Genomic DNA, 18,717 nt, shown 5'->3' with positions numbered 1-18,717 from the left:
GTAAGCTATCACAGATATTTTGCACCATTCAATCACTCAAAGCCCTAGAAGTCCTGAGAAAAACATTGACTGTACAGTACTGAGCAAATGGAAACTTTATTTCTTGCACTAACAAGGAATCAGCATTTAGATTTCTCTAGTCACCAAAGGAATGAGAGCCACTCACATAAGTGACTCAGGTAAAGAGAAACTAATCTGATTTGCACTGCACTGTTTCTCTAATTCCCAATCCTGGTGCATTTCTCCTTTCTTCTGTATTTAAAAGAAATCTCATTCACTATACAAGCGTGTTTCTTCACAACAGCCAAATGCAACTCCTGCAAGATGAAGGAAAGTGAAATGGGCTTTGACTAACAACTTTCAACTAGCTAAAGCATTATGCCACCTAAAAACTCTGTCTTCAGTTGCCAGACTGAAAGTAAAGATACAGATCCATCACAGGAGCCTCCCAAAGAAACAGCACTGAAGGACCAAGCGTGAATGCTCTTTAGCTCCAATGTGAATGCCTTCAACCGATGATGTAAGTTGTCAAGATATACAGATCAAACATGCGACCTGCTCTAAAATCCAGCAGGTGGCCGAACCTCTCTCTCACAGATTTCCTCAGTTAACTGAGCTGAAAGCAGGAAAACCTCCACTGGCTGAAAGATTGCCTTCTTTGGCAACAGCCAGTCAGTCAGAAAAGCTGGCAGGATCACCTCAATGAGCACCATGCATCACAGGACAGAGGCCTCTACAAGTTCCCAGGTACTCCTGGTTTGTCATTTCAAATTACTACTTCTGTGCACAAACATGTGCACTGAAAATGCTATTGTTGCCCTACAATTTCTCAAACATAGAAAGCTTTGTTGAGAATGAAATCTTGTGTAGGAAGTACTTATGAATCATTGTATTTATTTCTTCATATCTATAAAGTAACTGTTGACTATTATGGTAGACTACCTGATATTTTACATTTGAGGTTGGATCAACAAAACATCCAATACTGTGCACTTCTTCATAGAGTGCTAAACAATTAGAATTTTACAGGTACTGAAAAAGCTACAGCTTTAAAGGCATCACCCTAAAACATGTAACTATGTTACAGACATGATTTTTGTCCAGATAGATGTAGCTTCATTAGGAAGATATAATTTTTATATCTGTTTTAAAAAATCACTATTAGATTGCTACTTCTCCTAGCCACACAAAGCAAAACAGCACTTCCTGCTCCCCGCCCCTTGGAAACTGGGCGATGCAGAAAAATCAAGGACAGAAAGAAGTAATGATTCATACAGTATTCATCCTTGCCAGTGAATGGGCATAGGGCTGTATCACACCTTCCCTTTCACCTCTATCTGGCTACACTGAGTGTTGGGATGTAGCCTGCATCACAACACAGCTGAAAGAACAAAGGAGATTCAGGATGAAGAAAATGCGTCTGCATCGTAGCTCATTTGGAGGTCCAAAGCTTAGCAGTGCAGGTATTTCCAGCCTGTAATTTAGGGCATAGTCATAATTTCCCTCCCAGTGAGTAGCTCTAAATAGGTTAAGCCCAATTGGAACTGCAGTCAAAAAGGTGGCCGAGTCATTTACAGGCAATCAGGACAACACAAACGCTTTTCTGTGTGTTACATGCAAAGTAAAAGTCAGGAAACAAATAAGACATTTTGACAGAGTGATCTTCACTTTCTTCAAATGTTCTATGTCCCACCTCCTTCATCAGCTTGAAAATTTCACCCTAACTCCCTTCAGTTTATTTTCACTACTTTAGCACTGTTCCTGAGCCCCAACCAGTATTCTGCTTCAGCATCTTCAACATCTCAATTGCTTCACCAGTTATGTCTGTTGACTCAACCCAGTACAGCATGTGTTCTCTGTGACAGCTCGATGTTACTGATTTATTTTCAATTTATCTTTTGCTGTATGTTTCAGAGCTTATTCCATACCACTTTGCTTGCCTACACAGTATTCCCTAATCAATAGCCACATTCAGACATCTTGTTTTTCCCTCCTACAAGAATTATTTCACATTTCCCTTTACATAATTTTCTTTTACTCACTTCTGCTCATTTTTCTTTGTGAAATATCATGCTGCATTAGCTTCAAGGATGCACAGAAGCTGTAAGTTCAAGATCCAACTCTCATTGACAGGTCTTAATATTCCTGAATTCTGCCCAGCTTCATTCATGTTAACAAAACCTCATGTAGCCTCTGTTGTAATCTTAAAGACTGATGAGTGATTTCAGAATGCAAATCTCTTCTGCTTTCAGAACAGATGTATCAAATTATGCACCCACACAAGTCACCCACAGGATAACCCCTAATACAAAGAGGACCAACCTTTCACAGATCAAGAAACTATGCAAAGAGATAAATTTCTCCCCACATATATTTCTTCCCAGCCTTCTTTTCAGCTTAGATGCCTTTGTAACCACCCTGTCAGGAAACCCCTCCTTCCCCATTTACAAGAGAGAAAAACAGTCAGGGAAGACTGCTTTCCCCAGGCTAAAATTATTCTCTGTGAATAAAGCCTGCCTTGCATGAGCTTTCCAGACAGCTTAACTTTCAGAAAGGTCCAAACTCAATTAATAATACTACTGGTCCAGAAGACAAAGCTCATTCTTGAGGATGTAATGTTGGTACTTCCTGAAGATCATATATAAGGCAGCTTTGAAGCTAAAAAGCTTTTTAAGGTTTTCTCCTTTTAATGCTTTTTTAAATCTTTAACTCTCAATTTGAGAGAGGATGGATTCAAAATTACTTCTTCATCTGAGCGGTACGTGCTTGTCCCTGTCTGTGAAACATTTTTAGGGTGTTAGTTCCCAATCTTATATAGCAAATTAATGCACTGACATTTGCAGCAAACCGCAACCCCTCTGGCACAGCTGATGCTCTTTATTTAACAGCTGGTAGGGTGAGGCTGGCCTTACATCTGAGTCCTTTAGTGACAGCTCCTCTATGGGTGCCAGAAGGGTGCAACGCATTTTCCTGAATTCCCAAAAGCATAATTGCTAAACACATACTGTGGACAGACACTGGACATTATGGAAAGTAAGTAAATACTGGTTTAAGGCCAAAATTCCCTTTAACACTTTAAAATAATATTCTCCTTTTTTGAGATCTGATCTAAGATTTTTCAAGTTCCATGGGCTGACAGAGCAGTCACAGAAAATTCAGATTATAATCTGCAAAGTCACTTCTCATCTGATCAGTTCAGCAAATTAAGAAACAAGACTCAATTCTGACAAATCGAGAAGCAAGTTGTGTCCTGATTTTTTACCTCTGAATCTGAGCTGTCAAGTTCAGCCAATGTGGGAGCTTTAAGGAGTCTCTTGCGTTGTACTGTTACTTGTGTGGTCCCATTCTGCTTTCCTTGTGGTGCCAGGCCACCGTTCACTACAGAGGCATCCACTACTTTTCTTCCAGCCTCTGGCGTTGGCACATCTAGCAAAAGAAACAGAATAATTGGTGTTTGGAACTAATACATACTTTGCCTTCTCAAATCTTACTGTCAAGGCAATACACACAAAAAGAAAAAAAAATCATTGTGGCAGTTATATGTGTGCAATTATTCTACTTTCAGCAGTATGCTTCTCGGGGAACTACAGGCAATGGCTTGTGGTACAGAAGCAGTATGAAAGAATGAAAGCCATGGAAAAAGCAGCAGTGCATAACAGCATAACACTAAAACCCAACCTCAGAAGAACACCAATCGACTTTAAAAAAATTGCTTGTGTTAAACCCGAAAATATTCTTCCTTCAACGTATAACCTATAATTAACTATATAACAAGTACCAGAAGAATGCACAACCATATCTGGGCAAGTGGGTTTCCAGTGAATCTGATGACAACACCATACAGAAATTAGGAGGTTTAGCATGGAGTAAACCCTGTTTTTCCTGTGAGGACAGAATTGCACTTTATTCTGCAGTATACAGAAAAGGAATGAAAATGAGGTAAATAATAAGCATTCATCAAACACATGCACAACTCTTAGGCTTGCATGGCCATTTGTATTAAAAATATGTCTGTGATGTCAGACCTTCATGTAACAGCAGAAACATGAGGCTCCAGCTCTATTTTCATCTACATGAGTTTTACAAGGATGTAACTCCACAGAGTAAATTACTTGGGATTTCTGCCAGTGTGCAATGAAGATGCATCTCAGATAATGTAAGATTTGGGTCTGCTGTGCTTAGCCTAGCTTAGCTTAGACATTAAGATAATGACCTCGGCTTTGATATTTTAGAAGAGCTTAGAGTTTGGTCTGATAAATCAGTTTTATCCCTGTAAAAGTACAAAGTGCAGTATTCCAAGCTGAAGAAAATTATGTTGGAGGGACAAGGAAGCTGTTAATCTCTCATTTGCATGTATGCCTAAGCATCTGGTCTTTCTACAAATGTGTTTTTCTACTTATGTAATTATAGGACTCCTTCCCCAGTCTTGTAATAACAAAGTACCTCTAGGTATTATAAGGGTAATGATGAGTTATTATTCCCATTTTTACACATGGTGAAAAGAGGCACAGAAGGTCAAGACTTGTACCTTAGGTTACTGGGAGGACTGTGACAGAGAAACTATATCATCCAGATATTCATAGTGCCAACAGTGTAAGTACTCACCATCATTTGGAGTTAGTTACATGTTGTCCTGGTATAAACAGACACAGTCACTGCTGCTACAACACCATTTGAATTAATAAAGCCATCTGTGCACTAGGTAAATTAAAACTACAGTCTACACAAAGCTCAGCTACAGTAGCAGGTCTGTTTTACAACATTCTCACCAGAGCAGCTATTGAAACAGAATAAGGAGAGGAATAAGTTAAATCAATATATATTTTAAAGAATTATTCAGGTTATTATTGTTAAATCCTGGAAACTGAGCTAGAAAGGACAGAGGATATATTATAGTTCCTCTATAAATCATACCTTCAACTGGGAGTATAAGAAAAGGCCATTATTTGGCCTATTAAAGTCATAGTGACATTCCAAGCCTATGAATCTGTGTACTACAGTGTCATTACTGCCTTCAGGTCCTCCCTACAAAGAGCTGCAATCAAAGACTTAGACTCTCTAACCCTTAGTTCCTATCTTCAAAGGCTTTGCTAATGGGTGTCCTGACTACCACTATGGCTTATAGGTCATGGAGTTTTTTTTCCTTCTAGATCTCTGTGAGTACAGCATGGGCGTCCTCCACATCAAATGCATTCCTGTTCTAAGAGCTGCTCAACGCAATCCCAGAAAGGGACAGCAGGAAAATAAAACCCAAACTGCCTCCCCTCCCTGCTGCCAATGCCACTTCTTGAGACCTCATAATTAGCTGGCACGCAGTTGATTGAAGAAGCTCTGGGTTTCCCAAATGAGTAAGAAAAAGCCTCTGACTTGTCTTTCGATTGCACAGGGTGGTTCCTGAACAGACTGTCCAGGGAAGCAGCCCCAGCATCACCACCCAGCAGCCAAAGGTGGTGCCTCTTCTCCCCTAAACCTCCCAGGTGGTGACTCCCCTGCCTGATGGTAGGGTGGGTGAAGAATGGCCTGTAAGCACTCTTGGACTCACTGGGACAATAAATGATGGGAAGGCCAAAGCATGGCCCTCCTGCCAAAAAATAAAACACACAATAGGTCTGGGGAAAGGAAAGAGGGGGAAACACCCACCAGACATGCCCTACCACTATGGCAGATGATGGAATGTGTTTTTACATCATAAATTCTTCTCTAGTAGTTTTTTGTTTGTTTGTTTTGGGTGTGAGTTTTTTTCCTCTAAAAATTAGGCCCAATTTCTTTTAAGCCCCAGAAATGGAAATTTCTGGTCCATTTTGGAGGTAATTTATGTAGCCAATCACTATCTGTGAAGCCTAAACCAGTTGTGATTTGAAGTCGCACAGGTATGAATTGTTCACACATATTTCTGAGTTGTTCATATGTTGGTTCGAGTTTTCTTCAAACACAAGAAAAGTTTTAGGTGAATCAAGAAGACAATCCAACATAGTATTTGTTTTCAAGGGCTCTTCAGAAGGATATATAATTTAGCACCATACTTTCCTTAAAAAAAAACAGGGAGTTTTTACCACTTGTAAGCACTAAAGAATAACTAAAAAATAGAGCAAAATTAGAAAAGCATCCAATCTATAAAATCCATTTGGTCAATCAAGTTCAGTTTCTCATTCTTGCACTTGCAGTACAGGATACATATGAATAAATGGATTATCATAATTGAGGAAAAACATCATGAAATCTTAGTTTCAACAAACAGATTTCAAGAAAAATAACTTGTTCCATAAATAAAACCTGAATTTGTTAGCAGACACAGACCAAAAAATGACTACTCTGTTTAAGCTATTTTAGTGATGTACTCAGGCAACAGAAACGTTACTAGGTAGCAAATAATTGTACATCATCATAAACAAAATAAAATTTATCAGGATAAACAAGGAAGAAAAAACAAATAGACTAATGTTTATGAAAATGAATGTGACAGAAGAAATCAATGGACAGTTCTTTGAAACAAAAACCTAAATTTATTTTTTTTTCAATTGATAGGAGTTCACAATCTCTGGTTTCATAGATGTTTTGAAGATGATTCCAAGGATATTAAAAAAAGGCTTGTGTCTGTAATGGCCCGGGGTTAAGAATTTATTAGAGCATCAGACACACTGAGAGAGTGTCACTTCTCCATGTTTTCAGGCAGCAAGTACAATGAACAGTACCTGCAAATTGGATGAATGTGTCTGCTTTCTTTTGAGTTTTTCTCTAAGCTATCATTACGACAGGCAAATCAAGAGAAGGTCTTGATTTGATTACTTGATCATTCTGTTGGGCTTCCCTGACTAGCCTTAAGACAGGGGAGACAAAAAACCCCCACCCTAGGATAATATGAAATGAACCTTTATTTACGTGTAAGATTATGTCTCTTGCGAAACAAGGAATTAAGCAGACCACAAATTACATGCAAACCACAGCAGTCATGTAACCATATGCTGTCTGCCTCCTAACCAGCTCTCCTTGGCAAAGAGTAACAAGAGAAACATGAATTTGCTCTAGACAGCAAATATACTCCTCAAGATTATAATTTTTTACACTGCATTTAAAAGAAGGCTAAAATGGATTTGCAGAATTAATATAGGTTTACTTTTTGCTAGTTAGCATCATGATATACTGGGTATTCTTATATAATGAATAAAGGTAACACAGATGTGCTGTTCCTTTCAGTGAACTTAAGACATTGAAGTCAAACATGAGAACTAATAAATAAGTGTAACAAACTGCCAGCCCTTTGCTGGTGTTTTCATCATACTGTGTTATCTAAATTAAGAGTTTATCAGGAGCTGGTAGAGTCCTTCCTCACACTGGTCTGAGGCAGAGATGATCTAAAAGTAATAATTCCCATGCAATTTGGGTTTAAATGCTTCAGTTTCCTTTTTTTCTTCTCTCCCTGCACACCCCCCAATGTACAAATTGTTTCTGAAATAACAACTTTGAAGAAGCCATGCATACAGCTTTGAGGTAAGAACTGGAGGGTTAAGAGTGGGAATGATTGATCTGCATTCAACACTGTGATCTGCATTCAACACTGCATTGAAATTAAACTGCTTTTAAGGTGTTTTTCTATTACAGGAAGAAGGCAATGACTGTCTTGGTCTCAGTGACTGCCCTGGTCCCTACCTGATATCTGAGTACCTCTCAGATATCTCACTACAGGTTACTCCTTCTGTTCTACCAGTAGGAAACAGCAGTGTAAAAGGAGGTCCCAGGCACCCCCTCCTCTCCTCTTCATGAGAGCAGCAGGGAGATGCCTGGGGCCAGGCACTATGACATACCAACTACACCAGCTCAGTGCCAGTAAAAGTCTTTTCAGCATTGGTCTGCATTGTTCCCATCGCAGATAGCATGCATAATATAAACCTGCACCTGTCCTTTAGCACTTAGTAGGAAACACTTCTGTTTTTCAGCTGGTTTGTGGGTTTTTTCATGACAGCAATTCCATCAAGCAGAGAGCAATGAAAGCAGTGAAAAGGCAAGTGTGTGGAAACAGTGATGAAAGCACAGTACAGCCTCTCTGCCTCCAAAATAATGAAAAAAGTAAAAGCACGCAAACCATTCGAAATTACTGCTTATCTGCTTACTATCAATATCCCAACCCATTTAATTTGCTTGTACTGCTCATCTGGTGTCTCACATCTATCTAACTGGAATGTTTTAATCATCAGAATTTACTTCTAAGTACAATTTATCAGATCATTCAGTCACGCCATACTTGCTGAGAACTACATGATTCGAAACAAAACCAATCACATTTGGGAGGTGGACAAAGAAACCATGAAGAGTTCTTCAGTGGTCAGTCAAAAAGAGCAAATCAAAGTACAGTACAGATTGCTAAAGCTACTTCTTTAAAATAAAAACAGGATGGTGATGAATTAATAGATTATGAAGGGAGCTTTTACAAAACATTGTTGGGATTTAAATAAATGAGGATATCTCAGAATTCTTAAAAAGAAAAGGCAAGGGAAGAAGCAGACAGACACGTGTCAAAGGACAGACCTGAACATTTCTCTTTTGTTGGTCACTGGCACATTCACTTTTTATAGTCTTAAAACTGATGGAACTTCTGGTGTATCTGAAAGTAGTGATACTTTTTGAAAAACTGAAGTTTGCCTGTTTATGCTACTATCTGAGGCCCTGGGGACCCTGCAGCTTTCGGTGGAGTAAAACATGATACCATGTACATACGTAATTTTAATCCCACCAGACAGCTGTAGTAGCTGTACAATGCACCATGAGTGTAAGGTTTCACAGAAAGGCTTGAGCTGGATTAACAGCTTGTCACCACCTCTGATGGGGAGAGCCTGTTTCTTCCTCCCTTTCACCCATGCTCATCACCTGCCCTCCTCAGCCAGCTCTCTGATCATCTGATCAGACAGTAAAAGGGTTTAAATCACTAAAAGAGCAGAAAACCAACCTGTTAAAAAATTAAAAGTATTTGTTCCTGGCTTACATGGGTTTAACCAGGCCATCTTGTGAATAAATGAGCAGGGCTTGCACAAAGGAGGAGGGGGAATTTCATGCATAGAGGGGAGCTTGGGAAGGAGAGGGAGCAGCCAGTCCCTCCTCCCCGCTCCACAGTGGCAAACTGATTACTTGGCTCAGCCAGGACAGGGAACCACATTCAGAGGTAGGTCACTTGTGGACTGTGTTCCCATATTGCATAACTATTTTAGTTTTTATGTTATAGTTATTGAAAAACTTCTATATGGTCTTTCTAATTCACAGTATGCCAGCATATCAGTCAGATTATGCCTTTCTGTGGGGAAAACAACCAGATGAGGCTAAAGGGTGCATGGAGAAACTGAGGATGAGAACTCTGCAAAAGTCTCAGATGAGACGTTTCTACATAGAACTCGAAGGAAGGAGGGGAGTGGGTACAGAGAGAATGGATTTATTTGGAGACTCTTTTCGGGAGTCACCTAAGGGAAATTAGGTAAGAGCTAGCATAAAATAGCTAGCTCTCCTCAGCAGATAAACCTTTGGGGCTGATGTTGAGTATTTCCTACATCGATGATGGAATCTTTGAGCCTGAACATCCTGGAAAGTTAGTGTATAATGAGGAAGGAAGGAATTTATTTTCTGGCTAGCAGGCACAGACTCTATCTGACACTGCTGTTTCTGGAGTAGAATATGTTCATACAGTTACTGCATGTCCTAACTAATTGCTTACAAAGAGGAAACTTGAAATTTGACATTAGATAGTTGATGAAGGATCAGCTATTGAATCCCCTGTAACAGTTATTACCAGCAAACCTTATCAATTTATTTTGCTAATCAGTAAAGAAAGAAGGTTGAGCCTCCTTTTTAGTGAACCTCTTTGATTTCACAGCTCACAAAGCTTCTAATGTAAAGACACACAGCAGAACGGACAGTTTCTTTCTAGATTAGTATACATAGGTATATTTCATTAAATCTAGAAAGGTAGATGAGTTCAAAGCTAGTTTTTGGATCCTTGTGAGAAATGAAGTACTGCAAAAGATGGTCTAGTCAAAAAGTGAGATTAATAAATAAAGCAATAAGACTTGAAGGTGACACTCTATTCTGCAATCCTTTTAAGAGTCTGGAATTGCTCTGGGCCACCTTATTTTGGTAATCTGTTTAAGCAGAATTCCAGCACTCTACTTCAGGTGAAATGCAGATGTTTCCTACACCTAGACAACGTTTTGTGGCAAGGGAAATGTAGGTATCAATAGCTAATTTATATAAATTTTTTATTTTCACTGACCATATATTGGAAGAATCCCTTCAAGTTTCTTTCCTAAATGTGAATTCAACAAACAGATGGAACAAATTTCACAATAAGCACAATAACCACAGGTCAGGTGGTGTAGGACATTTTACCTGACAAGTCAAAACTGTAAGACATGCTAAGTGGCCGGATTGCTGTAAAAAAAAAGAAACAAAAACAACAAAACAAGAAAACGATTCAGCTATTAGAAAAGCAGAGGGATAATGAAAACAAAAGATTAACTCCACTTAATACATTTTGGATTCTGTTGTCTAAATCCAAAATGTGTCAGACATACTACTGCTTCACTGTAGTAAAGCTCAAAGTCTGAAAACTACAGTAGCATAAATGGGATATGCAAACAGAGCAATTATAAATATATTAGTATAGTTGTAAAATGAGATCTTCGGAATTCAAGAAATCAAATATCAAAACGAGAGCCAAATATCTTAAAAATTTAGTATTTTCAAATAAAATGCTATGAAAAAGGGAAAAGGGAAAGAGGAGAGAAAGCTGAAAAGAAAATTGAAAGCACGAAGCCACATTTCACACAAGTTTCAGTGACCTGAAATAAAGATATTTCTAATTTTTTTAAGCATAATCTCCAATGATTATAATTAAACTAATAAAGAGAGACATTCAAGCTAAGCTTGAACAGTAGTTTTCCTTGAAGAGGATGGAAAAAAAGGCCAAAAAAAATCTGATTTGTGCTGATTCCTGTGCTTTTCAAAAACCTCAGGTGCACTTAGCCTTTAAAATGTATCAGTAATACTCTCTTCTTCCTGGGCCTCTAGCTATTTTATTGCTAGTTAAGAAAGTGGTCAGATTCTGACCACTTCCAATTCTTTATATCTGGAAAGATCTATCTATATTTCCAATTAAACAATGTAATTCAGGGAGCAGACACTCAAAATAGTGCTCAACTGAAAATAATATTTCAATGCACTAATCTGGATAAGCAGGCCAAGCCCAATGACAAGAATGTACAAAAATGTTAAAAAAGCTTACATGTCTTACTTGACAGGTGATAAACATGCAAGTTGGTATGAAAGAGCCTGTCAGCCACACATACCACTGCATTAAAAGGTGTTTATAAAAAGGTTATACTGGGACAAGTTTTGCTCATGAGAATAAAGTGGTGAATGCCGTAGGTGGCTGACTCAGAGCCAGATTTGGGAGTTGGTATTTTTTCTGTAGTTCATTAACTAGACAACATCGGCCATACATAACAGCTACCAAAGCACTATTTAAACCCCTGTCCAAACTAAGCATTATACATTTTAAAACATAAGGGTGTTTATCACCTAATGCTGAATCCTAACTGAAGGTTGATAAAACACGCACATGAAGCAAAGTTTTCTCTAAGTTCCAATAGCTCCACCTGCTTGAGTCACAAATCCATGCTTTTAATTAAAAGGACATGTACCTCAAAGCTGTGTTTGTCTTGATAGTTTATGCTGATCATTTTATGAGGTCATTTGAAAGCTCACTTCAGCTCCTCCACTCAAAACACTCTTTGTGAGAATAGCTACCAAGTTGCAATCACCATTTCCAAATAAGTTTTAGACTGAGAGTGGCCAGCCAGAGGCTGCCTTTTCTCAGTGGCAGCTCAGGGTACAGAAGGTCTTACCTGTACCATGTGTTGTGCAGAGCAGAGGGACAAAGCCTGAGGCTGCTGGGAAACACATGCTGTAGGTACACTCAGATCACAGAGGAGGAACTGCAGGAGTACAGCCCCCCTCACCCCAACAGTCAAGTGTAGTTGTGCTCTCGACTGCTATAAACTGAGCAAAAAGGAGTAACTGTGGGACACGTGAAACATACCTTATGTTCCCAAATATTTCATTCTAATGCGCTTTTTTTTCCCCCCTCCTTTTTAATAGCAACAAATATTTCTGTCCAGATGGTGTAAGTGTCCCATGTGGTGTTAGATTTGTAATCCTTAAGCCTCATTACTTTACATGTTGTTACACTAAATTACATTCAGTGGTCATTTAAACTACATGGCAGATCTATTTGTGTCATACTGAATGCCACTAGCATTACTCCATTCGCAATTCTGCACAAACACATTCTACTCTAAAAGCAACTTTGGGCATAACAATCATTTCAATGTGAGAAAGAACAAAACCTCATATTTCAACACAACAAAAAATTATCTTAAAGACCTGTGATCTTTTTACTTCTTCATGCCAGCAGCAAATACACACTTGGGAAAAAAAATTGCATTTACACCTACAGTAATATGGCATTTAATCCAATCAATTCACTGGACTTAAGAGAATTACTAGAGTTCCAAAACACAAAAATTTAATTCTTTAACAAAAAATGAAGAATTGGTGGAAGACAGGTATCCCTCGTTGGAGGCCCTGCCCTAAAATCAGCTCAGAAGTCCTAACCAGTGGTAGTCCAAAATTAAACATTGGTTTTGGAAACTGTTTACTAACTGAATTCAATGTCATTTATATGAGTTAGAAATTGTAAAGATTTATTAGATCAAATTTGCTGCCCCTGAGATGACATGATAGTTCCCAGATGGAGAACATTTAAAACACTGAAATTGAATGTTTGAAAGAAAAGTGAGGAATCATTCCACATTTTTACAAGCTTCCTACATTTGGAAAAATGTGTAGGCCTGTTAGAAATGTTAAGTGATAGGGCAAGCATAAAATTAATCCAAACCAGAAACTGGAAGGCCCAAAAAAAAATATTCAAAACATTGTGCTTTTAAAAACGCACCCAAGCATTCCCCAAACTCCATCAAGCACTTCAAAAACAATGCAACAAAACAAGACTGATGAAACTGTTTTTCTCCAGAGACAATGGGTTGTCACAATCCACTTGAATCTGGACCAGTGCCTTTGAGCACGTGGAAAGCACAAATATTTTGCAAAAAGCAGAGATAGACAGTACGTACGTGGATTATTTCATGCTTTTCAGATGTAAGATGCCACATTTGCTCTTCAAGAATCCAGCTAGTTTGGTTTTTCTGATACAGATAAATACCACTCTTAAAGCAATCAAGTCACTATATAAGACTATATTTGTCATTCTTTTGTCATCAGAACCTGGTGATTGCTGCACAGCACAGTATTTTGTATAATTTCATAGCAGGTTGTTAAATACGCACTGCAGAAATTAAATGTTTTGCAGTGCAAGTCTGAATTATTTTCCCACTAAAATGATCGACAAAGACATGTTCCACAACTTAGAAAATGAAGCAAACATTCAGATTCAAAGTAAGTGCAACAGATTCAGCAAACACAATAAAATCAGGTTTTAAATTAAAATAAGGAAGTTGATGACACTAACAACAGGAAACACAGAGAATAAATTAATTAAAAAACAACACGTAAAGAAGACTTGCAGATATGTAAGGCATACTGCACTGTGGAGAAGGAAAAACTGTTCCATTCTGAGCAAATCTAACATTAGCTGTCATGTGCAACAAGCAATACAATACCATTAAATTTATCTAATACTTATATTAAAAACTTGAATGGAATCAAACTGAACCATTCGGTTTCATATTTTAAAATATAACTTAGCCCAAAAACTGCACAGGCCTAGAAAATCCTGTAGGTTCTTTCTTTTTCTGAAGGGTTGAGAATAATTTTATCCTTCATGACACCTGCACAGACATGGCTAATTTTGCTGCTTCTCGTGTGGGAAGTTTTCTGTGGATGCTGCAGGTAAAAACTGGCAATGTGCTTACCCAGCCTGCTACGCCTTATCTCATCAGGTGAGACTGGACGTAACTTCCTCTCCGCCTTGATTTCCTCCAGTATCCTTTCATGAAGGCTGCGTGGCCGTGGTGGGGTTGGTTTCAGTTTCCTTGCTGAGGCCTTGGGATATAAATATAATCATATTTACATGAAAAACTGCTTCCTTGAAAGTAGATTTCACACTTTTTTGGAAAAAAATGTGGAATGTTGTGATATGATTTTACATGCACTCAATTTTAAACCTCACATAAATGTGAAAGAGGGTTTTATTTCTCCCTGATGCATCATGATTTCCCAGAGATAAAGGGCTGCTGGTAATAACAGCTATTCATTGGTATGTGCAAGATATTGCACACTCAAGATCCTGTTCTATATATACAGAAGACAATATTTTTGAAAGCCTATGGCAGAAAATGTGGTATTTACATATTCATTGGACACAAACAAGCTTTAAAAAGCCACAGTTTTTGTTAGGAATGAAGCCCATTGGATTACATACAGGATTTAATGGAGGTCGCGATCGGATGAAATCCAGGATTATTTCGTGGGCACTCTTTTTTAATCGAGGTGGGATGTCACCGTTGACCTGGAAAGGAGAAAGTGAAACATAAATTGTTGTGTTTTACATTCACATTCATGCAGATGAGATAGCTGAAAACTCACAACAAGCCTGACAGAGCTGGCAGTGTTCTGACACCTGCACCAGACGTAAAACCCCACCGGTCCTGAGCAGAGCAACAATCCATATGCAGAGCACAGCCAAGCAAAAAACCATACATAACAGCTTCTCAGCTTTGCTGATAGCTGCAAAATAACCACAATTGCAGCAGCTTTAATCAGCAATACTTAGGATTTTGAAATGATGAAATCAAATGTCAAGGCTTCAATCGTTTCTATGGGAGAAGTACTTTTCCTCTCTGTAAATCATAAATTTCTGTAGAATAGGGGCTGGGTGAGGGTTGTTTGCTTTTTTGTTTGGTTTTCTCCAAAGAAACAGACATTTCTTTCTCTGACAACTCATTTAGACTTAAGACATCACAAGAAAGAGTCATCAATTCACTATATGTATAGGATATAAAAGAAGGCACTGTAAGTTCTCGTATCATATAAAGAATGTATACATTGTAAGCTGGGAACAAATGTATGGATTTGCTTACAAAAAACACCTGTTGGGGTCAGTCGGCATACAGCACAGTGCCCAAGCACACTGTCAGGGATGAGAGAGCATCCTATGTCATACATCCTTCTGGCACCTCCTATTACCACACACTAGCTGGCTATCAGCCCTGTCCTCCAATTTGACAGAAATTCCCATGACCATATACAACATAAAATACATGACTGTATTTCTTAGACCAACCGTCCCATATTTCAGCACTTCTTTTTATTTTCTTAAAGGCCAGTTGTCTCATTTCTTTGGGAGACTCCATTCACACAAACTCTGTAGCCAGCAAACATATGTAAAGACATATCTCTGGTTTGCCATATCACATGCCCTTTGGCTATCCAGATGGAATGGTGCAATCAGAAAAATGGGTTTAAGTGCCATATTCACCTGAATATGATCCCTAATTGAACTTCATCAATGCCAAGCAGCTTCTGTACAAGCTCTGCTCACCTCAACCATGCCCTGTTTCCAGGTTGAGGCCGAGTGACAGACTCCCAGAGAAGATTCATCTCTTTCCCTCTAAGGAAGAAGATGTAGAGTCCCTCCTGGGGAACACTTAATTGCCTTTCTGACGACTCTTTCTGGAGATATTCTACCCCAGACACAGTCCAAATTCTATCTGTGGCACCCTCCTTAGCTTTCTTAGAGTGAATTTCATGTTGCTTGCCAGAGAATACCAAGCTGCTAAACCCTTCAACATGCATCATCTTCTTAAAAACAGTGCAGAAAAATTAAAATGGAAAAGGTTTATACTAAATGGTGATTTGACATTTCCTGATGAGGAGAATATTTTTTTAAGAGATGTGATTGATTTCTTCTCTTTAAAGACTGAGCAATTTTTTGAGGCCAGAAGGCTTTGGAGGATTGTTAATGAAATGAGAAGTCTCTCTTCCCTGAGTTACTGTTCATCAGATGTCAAAGTTGATAGCTGAAGCTGAGAATTATTACCATCAGAACAGCCGTTTTGTAAACTGATAATCTCTGTTCCAGCCTTGGGGAACAACCCTCTCCGTGACAATAGTAAATAAATAATACATGGCTCTGAGCCTTTCACCTCAGGGCACTCTAGGCCCTGACTTAATGCCATCAGGGTATAATCAGTATCAGTATTACCATCTGATTGGAAAAGGAGAAATGTACGATTTGCTTAAGTGATTTTCCACAGGATACATGGGGAGCTGATGGCAAAGCAAGTGGATGTTTCACAGCCAACAAGCCAAGAGAGTGAGAGCACCCATAGCAGAACCTTTGGCGCCCAAACAAGATACTGATAAGGAAGATACTGAAGAGAAGCTTTCATCCTCTCTGTCCACACTGGATCTATTTATTTACTCAAACTAGCCCTCTCTGTAATGAGCAATTTCAAATGCATTCTTTACTTTTACTTAATTAAAATTCATGGCTCTTGATTAAAGTCTAAATCAGAGATATTCCACAGATGCAGCCATGATACATGCAGGGGAAAAAAACCACCAAGGAACAAATTTAGCTCCTTTTTTTTCCCCCACATACCAGACTGGCCCCAGCTGCAAACCAGTAAACACTGTAAAACTATACTAAGTTTTCATGTAAAACAGCTTTTGTATAGCAGTATGCATTAAAATTAGCAGTGTGGAGAAAGCATAACCAATTATTATAAAAATCAAACATAAATGTGGACACCTGCACATAAAAATTAGCATGTAATCATCTACTCACGACCTGCTACCATTACATTTTAATATATAAAATGGATTTGCCATTTAAAAAAATAACTGCAAATAGTACTTAGTTACCTTTGGGTGAAGCCCAAAGCCTTAAATATGGTGATCTCAAACAAGAAGTACATTGCTCATAACTTTCAAAAAAATAACTTCATTTATCATTGACATTTAATTATTTCAGCCATTTATTTGTCTCACTATTAAAGCTGTCAGCATTAAGTAGGAGAGTGCTATCTCTAAATAATTGCCAACATGAAACTGATATTGTTTTGTACTATTTAGACATTTCCATTTAAAAGGAAACTGCATAGACACTGATACAGACAGAGGAGGCATGTTACATCATTTCTAAAACAGCTCATGATAAAATTTTATGGTGAATTAAAGTACTATAAGTAGATATACATTTACCATCTTGCATTATGCAGACAGTATAGTGTTTTAGTTAACACAGTTGTTATATAGTGTGTATGTGACACCACACAGCAAGCTCAAGCAGCAGTGTCCAAGAATGAAGTGCTTTGGTACTTCCCATTATAAGGCACTGTATTCACGCTGCTGCTCCTGTACATCTACTGTAGAAACAAGTTTATGATACCACAAGATAACCACAGCATTTACACAGAGTTACCCCTTTGAATATCCCTAAAGCACGACTGGGAGCTGTAAAACTCCCTGCTCTACTTAGGATGACTTCTAAACTTCTGTAGAAATGTGACCAAGTTGGAAAACGAAAAAGTGGCATTCCCTGCTGAATGCAACTGAATTCCACTCAGCACAACTACATCAGACCCTTGTGTTTACAAGAACAACAGACTCTACAATGCCCAGCTGGACAAACTGCTCAAAGTCCTTTCCTCACATTCTCTATGTCTTGCTTGAAACATATGAAATCTTGCTTATGAAAATACTGTCCACACACAGCTGTTATTGCAACTAAAGTACTGTAAGATGCTAAATACTGCAAAGAAATAAATGTTTTTAAAAAACGCACCAAAACCCCTGTTACAAGGTTCTCAGCTTAGACATTCAAATTACTGGATATTTTTTATATTAATAGCTTCAGCCTATATATTTAAATTCCCCTGTTGCAACACGGCCAAGCTAATACCACTGTCACAAGTGTTTGTGAAGAGCTTGAATATGAAGACAGGGCGCTGTTACCTATAAAGATGGATTGCTCAAGAAATACAGCGAATGATGCACGTCTTGGAGGGGGAGAGGTGGATAGAAAGGAGAGCTAATTGTGAATCACTGTGAAATTAAAAACTGTAGCTCAACACATATGCATAATAAAGAAAAATCAAGCCTGCAAGAGCAATATAACAAATTTCTCCATTAGTAAATGTTGACTCTACCCACGTTCACAGTTTTTAACTTTTGTGGGAGTGGGTGCTCCATGGGAGAAAAACACTATTAAATCTCTCCAGGTAGATATTTAAAGACTATAAAATGCCAGAATGAAAGCTATCTTCCTCCCACAACAGTCACAGAAACGAGGACTCTTACATCTGGATAGAGAGATGACAAATCTGGAATTATTTTCATATGTCCTGAAATAGAAATGCCAACGTCACTGAAACAAATTAAACCAGTTATTTACCAAAAGCCCAGAATCTGACATTCTGCATCTTCAAAACATTTTGAATGTTTGCACTATGACAGAAGGTGGGTGAGAACAGGCAGCTCCAGTTATTGCTGTCTGTTAGTGCAATACTTTTGACAGTCTGAAACACCAAAATACTTCCTAATAGGAACATCTGTTCCTTTTCCAATTTTTGCTCAGAGTACTGAGCAGCCATGGACAGATCAAGCTACTCTTTTAAACACAGCATCATATTAATAAAAAGAACAATGAAGATTTCA

General features: G+C 38.4%; 1 protein-coding gene across 4 annotated transcripts in view; it reads right to left on the bottom strand.

The window, feature by feature from the left end:
• The window catches only part of SPIRE1 (spire type actin nucleation factor 1), a 124,578-nt gene that overhangs the window by 14,937 nt on the left and 90,924 nt on the right, over positions 1-18,717 (bottom strand). For all 4 annotated transcript variants that reach the window (XM_017819455.1, XM_017819456.1, XM_017819457.1 and 1 more), the window contains exons 7-9: positions 14,480-14,566; positions 13,971-14,100; positions 3,263-3,426 (exon numbers count right to left, since the gene is read on the bottom strand). In XM_017819455.1, coding sequence (XP_017674944.1) covers positions 3,263-3,426; positions 13,971-14,100; positions 14,480-14,566 — 381 coding nt within the window. The remainder of the gene's footprint in view (positions 1-3,262; positions 3,427-13,970; positions 14,101-14,479; positions 14,567-18,717) is intronic.

This window comes from Lepidothrix coronata, unplaced genomic scaffold (assembly GCF_001604755.1).
Source record: "Lepidothrix coronata isolate B3197 unplaced genomic scaffold, Lepidothrix_coronata-1.0 Scaffold75, whole genome shotgun sequence".
In the NCBI taxonomy this organism is placed as follows: Eukaryota; Metazoa; Chordata; class Aves; order Passeriformes; family Pipridae; genus Lepidothrix; species Lepidothrix coronata.
This window is presented reverse-complemented; position numbering and strand designations above follow the sequence as displayed.